This window comes from Carettochelys insculpta, chromosome 9 (assembly GCF_033958435.1).
Source record: "Carettochelys insculpta isolate YL-2023 chromosome 9, ASM3395843v1, whole genome shotgun sequence".
NCBI classification, from domain to species: domain Eukaryota; kingdom Metazoa; phylum Chordata; order Testudines; family Carettochelyidae; genus Carettochelys; species Carettochelys insculpta.
The window spans coordinates 9,899,260-9,919,712 of NC_134145.1; the positions used below are offsets into that span (position 1 = coordinate 9,899,260).

At 38.9% G+C, this 20,453-nt stretch overlaps 1 protein-coding gene across 1 annotated transcript in view; it reads right to left on the reverse strand.

Annotated features, from left to right (window-relative positions):
- Positions 1-20,453, reverse strand: part of FAF1 (Fas associated factor 1) — a 283,789-nt gene that overhangs the window by 81,377 nt on the left and 181,959 nt on the right. Inside the window, exons 9-12 of the mRNA XM_075002704.1 lie at positions 15,129-15,224; positions 13,192-13,318; positions 9,718-9,781; positions 8,619-8,700 (exon numbers count right to left, since the gene is read on the reverse strand). Of these exons, the coding sequence (XP_074858805.1) occupies positions 8,619-8,700; positions 9,718-9,781; positions 13,192-13,318; positions 15,129-15,224 (369 nt within the window). The remainder of the gene's footprint in view (positions 1-8,618; positions 8,701-9,717; positions 9,782-13,191; positions 13,319-15,128; positions 15,225-20,453) is intronic.

Below are 20,453 nucleotides of genomic sequence, written 5' to 3' on the forward strand. Positions count from 1 at the left end.
AGATTTTAATCTTCTCTTGGATCAACTAAATAGATCAAGCATCTTAAGTGTCTCACTATAAAGCATCTTTTCCAGTACCACTTTCCCGAACACTTCAAAAAGGATATTGAAAAACTGGACTGTGGGCATCAGAACTGGACATATTCCAGTAATCTCACTAACACTATATACTGACTTGATATTCCGCATTTTATGCATCAAAGGACCACAGTCACCTTCTTAACTACAGTATCACATGGGGAGCTAATGTTCAGTTGGTTATCTACCACAACCCTTAAATTCTTTTCAAAGTAATGTATTACAAAGTACTCACTTCCATCTTATAAGTGAGATCTACATTTTTTTTTTGTTCCTAAATGTATGACCTTGGAACTGATTCTATTAAAAATAAACATTATTCAAACGTGCTCACTGTATTAAGTGATCCTGGGATGGTCTGCGTAACTGAGCCATCCCCATTTTCACTTACCATTCCACCAATTTTGTGCCATCTGCAAATTTTACCAGTAATCACTTTACAGTTTCTTCCAGAAACTGAAAAATATAAACATCATTTTGCCAAGAAGAGATGTATGTGACATTCCACTAGTAATGCTTCCACAGAAATACCAACAAAAATAACAAGTAGTCCTGTGGCACCTTATAGACTAAAAGATATTTTGGAGCATAAGCTTTCGTGGGCAAAGACCTGCTTTTGACCATGAAAGCTTATGCTCCAAAATATCTGCTGGTCTATAAGGTGCCACAGGACTTCTTGTTGTTTTTGAAGATGCAGACTAACTCGGCTACCCCCTGATACTTGTCTCCATAGAAAGAGTCTTCACTTAAAATTATTCACTGTGGCTACACTGATTTTGTACAGTGCTGTTTACTTCCTAAATTAGAATATTATGAAGGATGAAATTAAATGCTTTATAAGTCTTAGTATGACTTAATACAAGGGGGTCAGTCAAGATGTTTATTAGTAGAGTATGATGATAATGATGCACTTTTATATATCACCTTTAATCCTAGAAGATACTAGCTCATTTTATCAAGAACTGCTTCACCCATGAATGAATTATAGCTACTGTTTAACACTGCAAAAGAAAGGTAAATAACACTTGAGAACAGGAAGTGAAGAGTAATATCTACTTTAAGCCACAGAGAATCTATGAATCGTTCAACAGATTCATGGATTCCAAAGTCAGAAAGGATTATCATCATAATCTAATTTGACTTCCTGTATAACACAGGCCATAGAACATCTCCAAAATAATTCCTAGATCATAAATTTTAGAAATTGTTTGGAAAAAGTAACCATTAAGTAATGAAGCTTAACATCCTTGTAGGTGGGAAAATATCGAAGAAGCACACCAGAGTAGCATTCAGCTTCAGAAAGAAGAATGACACAAAAACGAGGAAGCTAATCACAAATTAAAAGAAAGGGTCACAAGGGTGAAATGCCTGCAAGCTGCATGGAAATTATTAAATACCATAATAGAAGCTCAAATTAAAGGCATACTTCAAATTTAAAAGAATAGTAAGATGACAAAAAAACACCAACATGGCTAACCAGAATGAGAGCGATATTTAGAAGCAAAAAAGCATTCTTCAAAATTCAGAAATCAAATCATACTAAGGAAAATAGAAAAGAGTATAAACTCTTGCAAGTCAAATGCAAAAGTATAATTAAACAGGCTACAAAAAGATGCAATACAAAGAGCAATTAGCCAGACAAAAAAAAACTACCAGCAATTTGTTTTTAAATATTTCAGAAATGGGAAGCCTGCCACATAACCCAGGGCATGAGCCACTGGATGACTGAGATACTAAAGAAGCATTCCAAGAAGATAACATGGAGCAGCTCAATGAGTTCTTTGCTCATTCCTCACTGAAGAGGATGTAAGGAAGATTCCCACACTCAAGCCATTGTTTTAGGTGACAGATTTGAGAAACTGTCTCAGATGGAAGTGTCATTAGAGGCGGCTTTGGAATAAATCGATAAATTAAACAGTAATAAGTCACCAGAACCAGACTGTATTCACCCAAGAGATCTACAGAAACATACATATGAAATTTTAGAACTATGGTATGTAAACTATCATTTAAAATAGCTTCTGTTCCAGTGATGGGAGGATACTTAAAGAAAGAACAATTTTTAAAACAGGCTCCAGAAGCAATCCTGGAAATTATAGGCTGATAAGCCTATATGCAATACCAGGAAAATTGCTTGACACTACACTAAAGAACAGATTTACCCGACACGTACATTACATGATTTGTTGAGGAAAGGATATCTTGGCTTTTTGTAAAAGAAAATCAAGCCTCACACATTTATTTGAATTCTCTAAGGATGTCAACAAACATGGACAATGATGATCCAGGTGATACAGTGCACTTGGAATTTCAGAATGCCTTTGATAAGTTTCTTCACCAAAGGCTCTAAAACAAGTAAGCAGTTACAGAATAAGAAGGAAGAATCTCTTATGGATCAGTGACTGATTCAAAGACAGGAAACAAATAAATGGAACATATGTGTCAGTTTTCATCACAGAGAGAGGTAAATAGGGGTGTTTTCCAAGGACCTGCACTGGGACCAGTGCTCATAAGTGATGTGGAAAAAAGCAGTAAACACTGAGGCAAAAAAGTTTGCATATGGTACAAAATTACTCAAGATAATTAAACCCACAGCTGACTGTAAAGAGCTTCAAAGCACCAACTGGATAACTGCACAAAAAATGGCAAATAAAATTCTGTGATGAGAAATGCAAAGTGATGCACACTGGAAAACCTACTCCCAACTACACTCATAAAGTGAAGGTGTCTATATAAGTTGTTACCCTTCAAGAAATTCATCTCAGAATTGTGAATATTTCTCTGAAAACATCTGCTCTATGTGGAGTAGAAGTAAAAAATGTTAAACAAATAGTTAGACCATTAGGAAAGTGATAGATAAGACAGTAAATAACATAACGCTACCATATAAATCCACAATATCCCCACATCTTGAATACTACATTCAGTTCTGATCACCCCACCTCAAAACCATATATTAGAATTAGAAGAAATACATAGAAGGGCAGTAAAAATGATTTAAGGGTATGGAACATCTTCCATATGAAGAGAGAGTCAAAACACTGGGAATATTCATCTTGAAATAGGGTTCACTGAGCAGAGATATGATAGGAGGTCTAGAAAATCATGAATGACAGAGAAAGTGATATTCTTATATAGTTTGCTTGCACCCAGTTTAACCAACAGAGCCAGAACACCCTAAATCAGTTACCTAATCTTTTAATTATCTCCTCAACTTTTGTGTTATCTGCAAACTTTTTCAGTGATGATTTTATGTTTTGTTCCAGGTCGTGGTTGAAAAAGTAAAATAGCCTAGAGCTAAGAAACATCCCCATTTGATGATTATTTCACATTTACAATTATATATTAGCTGTGTCTACACTAGGAACTAACTTTGACGTTAGGCACTACATCGAAGTAGCCAGCAGAGAGTCTACACACATTTTCCCCCCCCTTACTTTGAAGTAGGGAGCACAACTTCCAAGTCCTTACTCCATTCCTGGGAATGGAGTAGTGCCCTACTTCAAAGTTTAACTTCGAAATAAGGTGTGTACAAAGTTGTACTTCGAAGTAAGCAACTTCAAAGTTATGTTTGTAGTGTAGACACAGCCATGTGTCTACCCTACAGAAATAACTTCTAAGTAAGCAACTTCGAAGTTGGGCATCTACACACACACACCCTACTTTGAAGTAAGAAAAAGAAATGTGTGTAGATTCTCTGTAGGCTACTTCGACACAGTGCCTGACTTTGAAGTTAGTTCTTGTATAGACAAACCAATTGAGACATATAAATTAGCCAGTCTTTGATCCATTTAATGTATGACATGTTAATTTTATTTCTTTATAGTCTGTTTAATCAATGGCATGTAACACAAGTAGAAATAAAAATAACAACAGATATTCAAGTTGCAATCTGCCAAGGACTGCACAATGAGTATTCAGATTTTTATTTGTTTGGACTAATGTAAAAAAATAAAAAGGAGATACCTATCCCAAGCTCAAGATGCCTGACACAAGTTGCATTAATAAACAAATTAAATTGTTGCTGACCCCAATAGCCAATAGGACTGAACTGGTTTAAAGACTACAAATTTTTAAGTACTCAGTTTTAAGACTCCCATAAAAGAAGGCTCTGCTCCAGGTGAACAGTGGAGTTGAGAATCATATTGGAGCAGTACCAAAGTACTCAATCAGAAGGAGGACTGTAGATGGATCAACAATACCACTTCATGCAGCATTCAGGTTTTCCATCTACTTACAAGATAAACAAACTACAGATAGGGCTTGTCTATACTTTCCCCCAACTTCAAAGGCGGCATGTTAATCAAGGTGATGGAAGATTACTAAAGAAGTGCTGTGGTGAATACGCAGCACTTTGTTCGGCTAATTCTCCCCTACGGCAACTCTGAAGTATCAAACTTCGAAGTGCTGGCATGCGTGTAGCCGTGGGCACTTGGAAGTGCCCACAGCTACACGCATGCAGGCACTTCGAACTTTGACACTTCAAAGTTGCTTTAGGGGAGAATTAGCCTAACAAAGTGCTGCATATTCACCACAGCACTTCTTTAGTAATCTTCCAGCACCCTGATTAACATGCCCCCTTTGAAGTTGGGGGCAATGTAGACCCAGCCACAAGGAAATCATCACTTTGGAGGATGAGATCGCTGCCCTAGATGTTATGATTAGAAAAATAGTTTTGAGAAAAATAAGAATGTAACCTTCTTAGGCAGTAGACTGTCTAATAAGGCTCCTTCTGGCATCTTGGGTCTTCTGCAGGGTCCAGCCCCAATAGTACTTCAAACAAAGAATGCCACTTAGAACCAGAGAATCAGTCTTGTCTAGCTATTCTTATGTTCCTATACCTTAGCTATTTAAAACTACAAAATAAGGGTCCACAAACTGAAACGGATACCATAGAATAGTAACAGAGAGTAAGCTGTACTAGTCTATACGCTATCAAAACAAAAAGCAGTCAAGTAGCACTTTAAAGACTAGCAAAATAGTTTATTAGGATACCATAGAGGTTTCCTTCGCTGGGTGGGAATAAATTAAAGAAGCATTTCACAAAACTATTTCTTTTTTGTTTTAATAAAGCCTTGCCTCTCTTCCTCACCTCCACCATACTCACAGAGTAGCTGAATATACAGTAAGTGTCTCGTGAACTCGTAAGAGAACGTATAGCCAGATTTAAAAAGCTACCTTGGTTGTTAATGGGGCTTGCTGTATGTTAGCTATGTTGCTAGTGAGCACAAAAGACTACGTGATGAACAGAGTTGCTTTCAGGATCTTTTTAGAGAAGATCATGGACCAAATTCTGACTCATCACACTCATGAAGATCTTTACAGAGGATATAAATCAAGGCAGAAGTTGGGCCTATTTTTCACCTTCACAGGTAGGACAGGGATTGTCATGGAAGAAACTGCTTTAAAAGTAAACATAATATTAGAAATCTGAAGTCTCAAAGTCAAGAAGCCAAACTGCATCTACTAGTCAAAACCAAGATGGGGTTCGCCATATTAAAATTGAAGTTGGTAATAGTTTCTTTTTCAGGTAACATTTTCTGAAACTAAATATCAAATGTCTGTGCTTTCTGACTCTTGTAAGTGAAATGTTTAGAGAAAAGCCTATATTAAAATGCCTATTTTTGTAACAAAACATTTCGAAACCTATTTTAAAAGTACCCCAAGGTACCTCAAATTTGATTTAGGTCAATTCCTTTAAAAAAATCATCTCTTCAATATTTCTGCAAAAAGGCTACACATTTATGTAAACTAAGGGTCTCCCCACCACCAGAAAATGCCAGCAACAGAGAGAGGAAAAAAGATTCTGATAGCTTTGCCACTGAAACTGGACCGTACAATGCTGTGGACAACACTGCAAATTCCTCAAGAAAAAGGCCAAGATCTGTAAGTACTCTCACCGCCAAGTGCTCTCAAATTAAATCAGTTTGAAGCAGTTTTCATTAAGATGGATTGAGTGTGGCATCGTGAGAAACACTCTATCAAATGTAGTGTTTTACTTAGTGATTAACTATATACCAGTTGATGAAGCTCCCCAAATCCTTCATAATCCCACCACTCCAATAAACATTTAATGAGTATATAAGTTCAAAAAGCCTAGCAGAGGATTTAAACCTTCAATCTTGTTTTTATTTACTCTTGGAACTCAATTTCTCACTTCAAGTGAAGAATGCTGCAGCCTGGAGCTCATCTGTTGCCCTGATAAAATTAAGTGCCCTTCGCGGTATAAATTAGAACATGAGATGTTTAGCTTGCAATAGCTTAATTTTTTCCCTTAATTAAAACATCATATTTTAGTTACTTTATAAAATTTAGTAATTAAAAAAACAAAATATAGTATCCAGATTTTTTTTCCACTTTGAGTTCTCATAAACAATACTGAAAAGATTTTTGCAGTAACAAAAAGGTACAATAATATCAAACTTTGCTTATTTCATAAGCATTTTTAAAATTAAAAATATTGTAATGTGATATAAATTAATGCAGCAACTTACTATACACGTTTAAATTCAAAAAGGAATCAATAGTTCAAGCTTCTTGAAAAAATTCAGCCACTACTTACGAACAAAATTTCTGAGATAAATGTAAGACACACAGTAAATTTCTAAACATATCAGATAATCCTGGTAAGATTCAGTTCTGAACCCAATGGAAAAATACTGGAAATATAATACATCTTATATATTAATAGTGTATAAAAAGTATTTTAAAGATGAACATTCAGTTGTGGTGTTTTATATTAAAAACACTTTGGAAATATATATTTTATGAAACCTAATAAAACACCCTTTATTTTACAAAGATATTCTTTCCACCTCTTCAGATGAGATGTCAAAATTGAGCTCATTAAATCAACGATGTCCAATACGCTCCCCCTTTGCCACATGTGGCAAATGGGGCAGTGCAGTGTGGCAAAGTTTGGCTCAGGAGAGCCGCACACGTGGGGTGTCCCTCCAACCAATCCACGCATGTGCCCTACCACATGATGGCACAAGCACATAGCAATAGCAGTGTAGGTGCCTCCTCCGGCCCCAAAGGGCTCCAGCTGCATGAGGGGGTGGGGCGTTCCATGAGTAACCTGTGGGGGGAGGGGGCACCTGTGGCGGGGGGAGCGGGGCTGTGGCAATCCCTTACACCGCTTTTGGACACCACTCCTTTAAATCCAGTCTTAGAGGGGTACCCATGTTAGTCTGTACCTGCAAAAACAATGAGAAGTCCTGTGCCACCTTAAAGGCTAACAGAGTTATTTGGGCATAAGCTTTCCATGGGTAAAAATCACTTAATCAGAGTCATCTATAAATCTGTTAGTCTTTAAAGTGCCACAGGACTTCTGGTAGTTTCTTTAAATCAAGCTACTTTTGATTCTGATTCACTTGCCTTATTGACAACATGCTTCACCATTACCCCTTCTACACGTCACAATCAATTCTTATTTTGCTACTGAAGTGTTCTAGAGCAATATATGCTCTGTCAACCATGCAAGTTCATGAAACCAGTTTCCAAATTTGGCAGCTATTCTGCAAAAAAAATTGCTGGGGGCTGCAAACGTCCAATAAATGTTGGCTTAAAGCAAGTAGTAGAGATTTTGTTCAAGGAACATGCAGATTATTTCAATATTAATACTTCAAGAGAGACAACATGTGTCATTTAAACATTTCTTTTGGGATCCATATCAAGATGGTTAATGGATGAATTAAAGCTGTTTAAGCCTTTTATTTGTCGTTTAATCTTTACGTAGATGTTGACTATTACAGATGAATAAGTACTTACCCTTCTAGAACCCCAGCCACCAGGCCTTCATTCAACTATGCTCTTTCTTCTTTTATGAAAATACTATTTTCACAAGTGGATGGAGAGCATCAGAACCGTGAGGTGTCCATCTGGCTGAACTGAAATCTAAATTCCAAACTACACTACTATTCTCTATTTAACTGAATGCCACACTAGCACAAAAGGCCGCTCTCTTCCTGCCCCACTTGCCTTACAATCAAATTGTAAATTTACAATTTTACCAGTCATTATTTAAAAGAGGTCCCAATATATAAAACGTCGTCGCTCTCAGCCACAAGGCTCCCAAGCAGTGATATGTAGTGACAGAAGACCGACACTTTCTGAAAAAAACCTTTAGCAGTTCAGATGATGGTCAGAACTTCAGTCAATGTCATCGGAGCCTGGGATCAGTTGTGCAAGCAAGGACAGTCCAGGATAAACCAGAACAGTTGGTATGTGCGATGTCACCTCCAACACCCCAAAAACATGCAGGGAGAACATTTTCAGTCAATCCCATAAATGTATGAAACTGCTTATTAGTAATGTAGCAAAATCGTAACTTTTTGGTACAGTGTCTATTGTAATATCATCCCCTTTACCACTTTCCTTCTAATAAAAATATCAGTATCATCATCAATAACTGTGGGCTCAGCACCCATTGGTGTCTGATGCCTCTCTCACTATTTCCTTCCATCTTTCCCTATCCAGTACAGAGTGGCTTAGTTTCTGTAGACTCTAATACAAATAGTGGAACATAAATACACACTTACATCTCTGGCTTTCCCATAGAAGGCTTCTTGAAAAGCAGCCTCTAGTGATCCAATAAAATAAACAGGATGGCAGTCACCATATCTATTTGAAAATCACACACAGCCAATTAATGAAAAGAAAATGTAAGCATTTATTTCAGTCTCAGATCTGTTTGCATTCTTTTTAAATACATTCATTGCATAAATGTCTCCTCTGCCCTCTGAAGTTTTTGTATGGGATTGCTGACCTTTTACTTGACTATTATTTCTCATAGCTCTATTTCTCCTATTATATTCTAATTGATTAATTGTTAGTTATTCTTGCGTAATAACAGCTTATTAATGTCACAAATATATGGACAGCTTTTCATCCCAAAAGGAGCCACATCTGCTTTATAAAAGGTAACACGGTATGCAAACTGTACACCAGGTTCATTTTATTGTCTGCCAAAAGATGTCATCTGTCTTGTGAAATAAGACAATTGTTTAACAGTGAATTGTTTCAGGCACACTTTATACAAATACTCAAAAGCAGCAGTCTTGCATATTTAACTAGAGATTTTTATTATTCTACTACTCAATTATTCTCAAAACTCTCATGGCAATTTTTCAATGGTGATCAGTTTTGTGTCTAGAAAAAGCTCATTTACATTAAATCAACAGTTTAGAGTCAGTATCTTAGCCGTTCTTCTACTCCTTTGTGGAATTCAGGAGTGATATAAAGCAAGTAGTCTGTCAATTAAAGACAGAATCTGCAATCTTAACTCACACCAAATATATCTTATTCCACAAGTGGTCTCAACCATGAATCTGATCCTAAATGCTTACACCAGTTAAAATGAAAGTAAATATTTCCTTATTTTTACTTGAATTGCCTGATAAATTGAAGAACAGAAATAGAGAGGTAGCCGTGTTAGTTTGTACTCCCACAAAACAAAAGCAGCAGATATGTAGCACTTTAAAGACTAACAACAGATCTGTCCCACGAAAGCTCATCAATCAATAAATCATTTTGTTAGTCTTTAAAGTGCTATATTTCTGCTGCTTTGTTTTGATAAATTGTAGTTTCAGTGTGGCACAAATCACTATTTGTATTACACAGTTAACAGCCTAAATTTACCTTGAGGAAAATTCTGCCGTAAATTGTAATAAGGCATCTCCTTCATTTTCAGCATTTTCTGGCACTTAAAGAATAAACAAGTACAAATATATACGTTATCTGAAAGAAATAGTTTTTAATAACACAGACTACAAAATTCATTTTTGTTCCTTAATCCTTCATATAATTACAACTTTCTAAGTGTCCATGGGGGAATGCATAAATTCCACCAAATGTTACTGATACGATGACCCTTCAGGCAAACACGGATTTTTCCAGATATTTCCATGACGATATCAAGGGACATTCTACACAGTGAAGTCCAGTAACAGAGAGGAAGCCGTGCTAGTCTATACACTATCAAAACACAAAGCAGTCAAGTAGCGCTTTAAAGACTAGCAAAATAGTTTATCAGGTGAGCTTTCGTGGGACAGACCCACTTCTTCAGACCATAGCCAGACCAGAACAGACTCAATATTTAAGGCACAGAGAACCAAAACAGTAAGCAAGGAGGACAAATCAGAAAAAGATAATCAAGGTGAGCAAATCAGAGAGTGGAGGGGTGGGGGGGCAGGTCAAGAATTAGATTGAGCCAAGTATGCAGACGAGCCCCTATAGTGACTCAGAAAGTTCCCATCACAATTTAAACCATGTGTTAATGTGCCGAATTTGAATATAAAAGCCAGCTCGGCTGCTTCCCTTTCCAGAACGGTGCGATAATTCTTCTTCAGTAACACACATGCCTTTAGGTCATTGGCAGAATGCCCCATTCCATTAAAATGTTGACTAATTGGTTTGTGGATCTGGAGTGTTTTGATGTCTGTTTTGTGCCCATTGACCCTTTGTCTAAGGGAGTTAGAAGTCTGTCCAATATACAAAGCATCTGGGCATTGTGGGCACATGATGGCATATATGATGTTAGTAGAGGAGCATAAGAAAGTGCCTGTGATTCTGTGAGTAACCTGGTTAGGTCCAGTGATGGTATTTCCAGAGAAGATATGTGGACAAAGCAGGCAGCAGGCTTTGTTGCAGGGAAAGGTTCCAGGACTGGTGTTCCTGGGGTATAGACTGTGGCTGTTAATGAGGATCCTCATGAGGTTGGGAGGTTGTCTGTAGGAGAGAATAGGCATGTCACCCAGGGCCTTCTGGAGTGCAGCATCCTGATTAAGGATAGGTTGTAGGTCTTTAATAATTCATTGCAGTGGTCTGAGTTGGGGGCTGTAGGTGATGACCAGTGGTGTTCTGTTCTTTGCTTTTTTGGGCCGATCTTAGAGTACCTGGTCTCTGGGTATTTGCCTGGCCCTGTCGATTTGTTTTTTTACTTCTCCTGGTGGGTAATTCAAAACACCACTGGTCATCACCTACAGCCCCCAACTCAGACCATTGCAACGAATTATTAAAGACCTACAACCTATCCTTAATCAGGATGCCACTCCCCAGAAGGCCCTGGGTGACATGCCTATTCTCACCTACCGACAACCTCCCAACCTCATGAGGATCCTCACTAACAGCCACAGTCTATACCCCAGGAACACCAGTCCTGGAACCTTTCCCTGCAACAAAGCCTGCTGCCTGCTTTGTCCACATATCTTCTCTGGAAATACCATCACTGGACCTAACCAGGTTACTCACAGAATCACGGGCACTTTCTCATGCTCCTCTACTAACATCATATATGCCATCATGTGCCCACAATGCCCAGATGCTTTGTATATTGGACAGACTTCTAACTCCCTTAGACAAAGGGTCAATGGGCACAAAACAGACATCAAAACACTCCAGATCCACAAACCAATTAGTCAACATTTTAATGGAATGGGGCATTCTGCCAATGACCTAAAGGCATGTGTGTTACTGAAGAAGAATTATCGCACCGTTCTGGAAAGGGAAGCAGCCGAGCTGGCTTTTATATTCAAATTCGGCACATTAACGCATGGTTTAAATCATGATGGGATCTGTCTGAGTCACTATAGGGGCTCATCTGCATACTTGGCTCCATCTAATTCTTGACCTTCCCCCGCACTCCTCCACACTCTGATTTGCTCACCATGATTATCTTTGTCTGATTTGTCCTCCTTGCTTACCATTTTTGGTTCTCTGTGCCTTAAATATTGAGTCTGTTCTGGTCTGGCTATGATCTGAAGAAGTGGGTCTGTCCCACGAAAGCTCACCTGATAAACTATTTTGCTAGTCTTTAAAGCGCTACTTGACTGCTTTTTGTTTTGATAGTGAAGCCCAGAGCATTCTTGTAATAAGGCATATCACTGATATGGATTTCAGCTTCTCCCTGGATCTATACTAAGATGTAAGAATAAAGAAGCCTACTTGGAAGAGTGAAGAAACCATTTCACTAGCGAGAACTCATTAACTTATGAATAATCTTAAAATAAATTTCAGCGCTATAACTCAGCCATCTAATTAGACAGAAGGAAGCCCCTAATGGAAAGTCTATATTGAGATAAAAGACCCATAGCACAAGCTTGGTAATCCCAGGTCAGCTGACTTGGGGTCATGATCTGCCTGGCTATAAAATTGCAGTGTACTTATATTCAGACTTGGATTGGAGATCATGTACTAAGACCCCCTGACAAGAGAAGGTCTCAGTGCCTAATCTCAAGCCCCAACTTGAATGTCTACACTGGAATGTTACAGCCTCGCAGCCTACGCTTGAGTTAGTTGATTTGGGATTTGAGACTTGGAGCTATGGGGCTTTTATTACAGTGCAGATGTACTCCAAAGACAACAACATTGACAGAAATGTATATAAAATAATTAATGGCATGAAAATAAAGTAACTAGGCATTCCTACTTACCTAATATGAGAACAAAGAATCACCTAATGAAACTAACAGGCTAACACTGATACAACGAAATATTTTACACAATATGAAATTAACAGGGGGAACTCACTGTCACTTGATATTGAGATGAAAAGCTCAGGAGAATTTTTAAAACAGTAAGTTACATAGCTAATAGGAAAATCCACAGTTAAAGCAGATGAGCAATTACAACAGACAGAGTTAAACTTCCATGCATCAGGCACAGGCTAAACACATAGGGATGGGAAGGAATTTCACCCCCAGGGGAAGATGATCCCATAGTTGCCCATTATCAGATTTTTTCCTGAAACATCCAGTAGTAGACAGTGTTAAAAAAGCAACCCTAGACTGACCTGGCATAGCAGTTTTAATTTTCCATTTTGGGCTTTTTTCAGCCTTTTTATAGACTGTGTCCTGAAGGTGTTAGTTCTAAGCTGTATCTTTTTTCCTCTCCTCAGTTCTCTCTCCTCCCTTTAGGGAGAAAGTGGCGCTAAGCAATGCAAAACAAAAACCAAACGAACAAACAAACCAGGCACAGAGACATGGTGTGTCCTGCTAACAGTCTCACTGGGATCAACAGGGAAGTGATGGATATTTACTTCTCTATTACCATTTAAATCCTTCAGTTCTTGTTGCTTTCTCTACAGTGTTGCATAGGTTAACTTTCAATACTTACTCATTGGAGATTTCCTCAAGGCTGATGATGCCATACCGAACATCTCTCCATCATCAACTCCGAATTCTGTAGCATCTTCAAAATCATCTCCATCACTGTCACTCACCATATGAACGTCAGTGCATTGCTATTAAAAAAAACACCTTTTGTTACACAGTTAAGTCACATTTAGTGAAACACACTAACCTAATACTGAAATAAACAAGCTCATACTGAAAATGCCTTTCTTTATATAAATAAAAATGTCTGCATAAGCACGGCAAATCACAGCACGCTGATGCTCTCTGTGATGCACTCCCTGTTGTCTCTGTAGATACAGTTCTAGTGGGAAGTAGTCTTCAGAACTCTTGGGATGGGACCTGAACTAACCCAATTCCCACAATCACAAAATCCAGGAACATTGGTTCTGTACTGGCTCACCAGAGTACACTACTCTCAATGACTACCAGGCTAAGCCATTTATACACATTACTATGTAGGCAGACACACAAGACCTAGTACCAAGAACTAAGGTCACCCTCAAACTAGCTTTGCCTCCATCAGCCACCTTCAATGGGTAACTCTTCTGGATTCTTCAAAAGGAATACCCCACATCTTTTCACATAAAAATGGTTCAAGAGGACTCGTCCGCCCACTGTCTTATGCTAAGTTGCCCTTTAAGTGGCTCCTTTGCAAGATACACCCTTCCCCCCAGGCCCAACTTAGGAGTTGTAATGACATTATTCCACAAAGAAAAGAAAGACAGAAGCACCGGAATGCATGCTAGGCAAAACCAACGCCTGTTGCAATTTCACATCTTCAGTGTAAATAGACAACAGTGTAAATAGACAAAAAGCGAAACCCAGAGCGCCACACACCCATATTGCTCAAGCTCTGGGTGCACACACCAACCAACCACAAACCAATCACACATGAAGCCATGTCTACACTCCTGGGTACTCCAGCAATATAGCTACAGAGCCACAGATAAGCCACTGTAACTCCATAGTGTAAACACGGACTATGGTGATGGAAGAGGTTTTTCCATTGGTATAGGAACTCCACTTCCTTCAGTGATAGTAGCTGGGTCATTGACTTACCTCCTCCTACACCAGGGGTTTAGGTAAGCACAGCTACAGCACACAGCGTTGTGGATTTTTCACACTCCTGGCTACTGTAGCTATATTGAGCTAAGTTCTAAGTGTAGACTCGGACGAGAACACCATAGCCTTAATGAGCAACTTAAGAGACAATTAGACTTCACATGTTTATCTCAAATAATCCTTTGTGGAAGTGAGAGCCACACAAACACATTTTGTGTAAAATCAGTATTTCTTTTTTAGTTTTACATGCGTTGCTTTTCAATTTCATTATATGTATGCTCCTTCTCTTGATGTGCCATTGATATACAGGGCTTTATCTTCATTTTTTCCAGCAACGATTTATTCAGTTTTCAAGTGCAAGAATGAAAAATTTGAATGATTAGGACTCCTAATCCAAACTAGGATCTTAAAATCAAGGCATGTGAGAACTGGTTCACGATCAGTCAGCAGTCCTGTCCTTCAGTTCTGTCCTTCATTAAGCCTGTAGAAATCCTTTGTTTCAATCACTTTGATAATCCTTAGATTCTTAAAAAACAAGCAATCCTGTAGCACTTTAAAACTAACAATTTTATTTAGAAAGTAATGAGCTTTCATGGGTAAGACCTGAAGTGAGTCTGTGCTCATGAAAGCTCATGCTCAAAACTTTTCTGTTAGTCTATAAGATGCCACAGGACCCTTCGCTGCTGTTACAGATCCAGACTAACACGGCTACCCCTCCGATACTTCATCAGATTGTGAACCATTTTGTGTGTGCATGCACAGGAGTCAACACTAGAGGTGATAGTGATCAGGGCAGAACAGGCTTCTGGCTGTTCCCTCTAGACTATATATGTAAAGCTGAGAGATTTTACTTACCTCTTCTGACTGTTCTCTGGTTTGTGCAGGTGAAGATCTTCTTCCTACTGTAAGTCGATGGCAAGGGTAAGTGATCCCTGATGCAGCTAGAGTCATCTGCAACAAAGCACCAGTTATTTATTAATGTAATTGTCTTGTTTCAGAATATTTTTGCTTTTTAGGTTAAAAAGTGCCCTGCAGAAGTCTGAGTGAATTATACCAAGGTACAGTAGACCTCACTTACACGGAGGTTGTGTTTTTGAGCAACTGTGCGTAAGTCAAATTTCGTGTTACTCAGGAGAGCCAGGAAACTGACCAGCACAGCAGTGCTGGACAGTTTCCTGTCTTGTGCTGGTCAGTTTCCTGTCTCCTGTGAGCAGGCAGAGCTGGGAGACAGGCTCCAGCTCCCCACCACTCACAGGAGTGGGGAAACTGACCAGTGCTGATCAGTTTCCCTGTTCCTGTGAGTGCTGGGGAGTTCCTGCCTGGCTCTCAGCTTCCTGCCACTCACAGGAGACAGGAAATTGATCAGCACTGCTGCAGGGGTCAGTTTCCCAGCGCCCGAGTGGCGGGCAGCCCGGAGTCAGATGCCAGCTCTCCACCACTCAGTCACATTAACCCAAGATTCCTGCATCTTGGGGTGCACATGCGTGTATCTCGGGGTTCTACTGTAAAGACTTTCCTCACAGGGAAAAAAAACAAAACAAAAAAAACCAATCATCCTTGTGCAGTTACTGTTAACAGGCAATATCCTTATGTGAAGGTCATCAATAATTAATTGCCAGCTGGACAAAAAAGGCTGGAACAGCTATCTGCCTGCCATAAGTTTCTCTACAGCTATGCAAAGTTGTCTGCATACAAGTTGCCAACTCAAAATGAAATAGAGCAGCAGAGACTGCCTGAAAAAAACTTGTTGTTGTTTCTTTCAACAGCTGGTACAACAGCACATAGATGATCCATGAGAATTATCATCTTCTAAGCCCTATAAACCCTGTACATATTTCAAATCAAAAGAATAATACAAGAGATGTGATAACTGTTTGCTCTGCCATTTCAATTTTTTGCTATGATACTGGGAACACCATTTGTATAGACCAGGGCATAATATCTTGAGTTTGTTCCCATGATGAAAATTTTTCCAAACTAAGAGAAGTCACTAGATCAAATTATAAATCTAGAGATTGAACCTCTCTCGTCTGACACCCTCGGGAGCTGACCAGTGCCAAACGTATTTGCGATATCATGGAAGATCAGTATTGGCTAGCAGCATTACCAATACTTCCCCTGCTTTCTGGACTCTTACAAGACATTTAGGGGTAAATTACAGCTAAACAACAGCACAGAATACTGAGGCTGTGTCTACATGGGCACAAATCTCTGAAATGGCCATATTTCGAAGATTACTAATGATGCGCACAATTCAGCGTCTCATTAGCATTGGGACACTTCCAGCCACAGTGCTTCAAAAGCGCCACTTTCGAAAGCATGCAGCTCCGCTCAGCTACACGGGGGTCCTTTTTGAAAGGACCCTGCACCTTTCAAAATCTGTTTATCTCGCTCACTGATTGGAATAAGGGGATTTCAAAAGGTGCGGGGTCCTTTCGAAAAAGGATCCCCGTGTAGCCCCGCCGAGCCATGCGCTTTTGAAGTGCTGCAGCCGGAAGCATCCTAATGCTAATGAGGTGCTGAATATTCAATTCAGCACCTCATTAGTAATCTTCGAAATGGCCATTAGCATGGCTATTTCGAAGATTTGTGTCTGTGTAGACACACCCTGAGAGTAAGGACTGGTGTCTGTAAACAAACTCTATGGGACCACAGGAAATTTGACCACACCCATGATAAGTGGTCATCTGGTAAACTAAAATAATGCCAGATTACGGACATTGCCAGACAAAAGAGTGCCAGACTAGACAGGTTCAACCTGTAGTTACCTAGTGGGACTCAGCCATGATAAAATACTTGTTATTAATTTTCCTTAAGCCATGAATAAATACACAGCAAACTAAATTATGCTACTGAGGCATTAATTAAAAACATGATTTAAATCATTTTCAAAACACAAAGTTTAATGTAAAAAGACATTAAATACATGGGATAATCCTAATTTAACAACTATTGCATACTTTAAAAATATCAATTCTTGAATCTGGAATCACTATGTATAAAACTTAATTAACACTAACACTGAAAACATACATTATGCCTCCCATTTAAATATCTACATCCAGGAATTCATCAATGCAAGTTAATTTACAGGCAGGGTAGGAAGACTATTTATTAATCAATCCTAAGGGAAAAGAACAGGTATCTTTTAGCTATTATCACACACCTGCATTTAAAATGAATGAAACAGTAACAGTAGAAGACATAGCAATTGCCTGAAAGGAATGATGGTTAAACAACCACAAATATGAGGAAATAATCTTAGAGGATCCAATTATATATCTTGCTCCAAGAACAGACTCATTAATTTTGGTGTGAATTCAAGAGGTACTAGGCACGCTGATGGGGGTGGGCCAAAGGGGATAACTGCTCTTTGGCCCAGCAATTCAAAAGAGCTCAGGGTTTCCTGCTGTCACTGGCACTACTGTGGCCGCAGCAGTGGCCAGATCCCCAGAGCCTTTAAATGGCCACCTGAGCCATGGGTGGGGTGCTCCAGAGCCCTGGGTGGTGCACTGCTGATGAGCTGAGGGAGGCATGGCATGGCCCTGGTGGCACTAAGGCCCAGCTTATGCACTTTTGAAAACATCACTCATATGTCTTCCTCTGATCCAGAGGGGTTGCAGAAAACTCTGATTCTCCTCTAGCTAAAATGGCGAGGGCTCTTTGTTACTTCCTGGTTTCCATCCCGAACGCTGCATGGGCAGAGTTTAGTTACTGATCATGGCCTCTCATGTTTGATGTCCTGAACTTACTATACGCGCGCTCTCTCTCTCTCTCTCTCTTTCTTCCTAAATCTGAAAAAGGTACACAGAGATTTTGACATTGACTAACTTAGATAATAATTATCTTTTATAAAGCACAAGAATGCTTTTATGCTCTGACCCCCAAAAAATCCTCCAACATGTAAATTACATGATTGACTAAAAATGTAAAAAAATTCAGCACTTTGCAAAATGTTTTTTTTAAAGATGTTATTAAGAAGTTTAATTTTTGCCCCCTTAACATGAATCCAAAGCCTCCACTATTGTGAATGACAAAACACTGCGCTCAATACAGAAATTACTGGGTGACATACACGTTATGCAGGGATTACATTATGATGATGATTGCATCCGGTTTTAAAATCTATGAAAAACAACCAAAGGGTTTCAATCATTTTCTGGGCAGTTTGAACAGATCTAGAATGATCATTCTGTGTTCTTCCTGGCAACAATTTCAACTTCTGCAGCACATGACCTTGGCAAAAGCTTTGATTCTCTACCAGCCTTATTGAGTCATAGCAGGATAGTTCTAGATATGCGGTTTGGTAGTTAATTATTCCTTTACAGAGTGATTACAGTATAGAAAAAAATATTTGCCACATCCTACAAAACACAATTTCTATTTTGTTCTGTGTGTTCCTGGCCATAGGGTGATAGATTTAAATTATAATTTACACAAACACACACACACACACACACACACCCTAATTAGATTGTAAAAACTAAGGATTATCTAAAGTTGATCCATCTTTAACCAAAAGCCATCAATAAATCAAAAGCTGCGATTTCATTTACTGTAGTGAGTACACTGGAAATGTCCTCTTTATTTCTATCCACCATGAAAGCTGGTTTTATCACTTATGCATTAGAACTCACAAAGCTTTAATTTGCTGCAGGTTGAAGCAAGCTGATTAAGTATGCTAGTTACCAAGTGAATGCTACCTGTCTGGACTAGCCTACTGTCACATTCTTGTAGCAGGGTTAAATAGCAGTTTAGTCACATTTAAAAAAACAAAACAAAAAACACATGCAGGCAATAAGGATGTGATTAATAACACTTCGGAACAAACGAAACATGAAAACAGACATACAGGTCAAGCTCAATTATCTATGAAACTCTTATGTCAACAGCACAAGAATTGTATTCTCTGCGGTAACACTGGTATAGCCATTTTACATCTCGCCTTCCATTCAATAAGTTTATGAAATTTAAAAACAAACAACTGATGGCCACAAATTCTGAAACTTTGCCTAAGCTACCAAACTTGAAACAAGATGTGCTTTCACATAAAGCAAGACCAAAAAATTAAGCCTTCCACAACACTAACCTTCTCAAGATTTGAAGCACAAAATGGTTCTTTTAGAAGGTTTCTGCAACACAAGTGTTACACCTTGATTGGTTCTTTATATACGGAATACAAAACTAAGTCGTAATTTCAAGCACACAGTTCTTATACCTGTCTCCATACTCAGTCTACAAGGATATCTTATCCACTCTTTATTTGCAACCTGAGTTCCTCTCAAAAATGAACTAAAGTGAGAAAGTCCCACAGCAAAATAAATTTCAGCCTCCTCTGCAGGGAACTGTAGCAACGCTTTTTTTACTTTTCAAATGCATGTGAGAGAATTTCTTTTCCCACTTCTGCTTTTTCTGAGTAGTTCTCACTGTGCAAAGGCTAGAGTGGAGAAGCAAGCTGTATACTTTCAAAGGCACCCATGAGCATCTTCACTTCCTCTGAGAGTTAAATAACCTTAATTCAGTTGCCAAATAAGCTCTGTCATTTGCACACAAGAGCACGATTCTTGTCTTGGACATTTTCATCTTTGTGTGGAAAGTGCCAAAGGCAAGCACTGTTTCCAATTTTTTACATAACTCGATCTAATGCTTTGGACAGTCTTTCATTACAACACAGCACTTTTTGTCAAGTCTTATCCCGCTCCCCACAAGGCATTTACACCTCTGTCGACAGAGACTGGTTGACAGTAAGACAGTCTGCATGTTCCAGAGGGCCCTCTGTTGACAGGCTGGGATCCTGGGAAACCACACAGCCTTGTCTGCTGTGCTTTTGGTTGGCTGTTTTGTGGACAGAGTGGCTGGGCAGTCTGGCTACACTCTGTCAACAGAGGTGATCACTCTTGTGGTCCACTTGGTAATTTGGCCATGATCTGTCGACAGAAGATTTGTCGGAAGACATTTTCCCATTAAAATTTTTGTTGACAAATTCTGGCTGTAATCCAGACATAGCCATAGAGCTCAGAGCTGATGTGCTATTTTATTCATAAGAGAAATAATTCTATACATGAAGCATTTGAAGTTTAGAGATAGAAGTGAAACAAATATTCACTCATGCATTCAAAATTTAGGGCCAAGCCCACAAACTTACCTTAAGATCTAAAACTCAAGCAGTGCTTGTTCTGG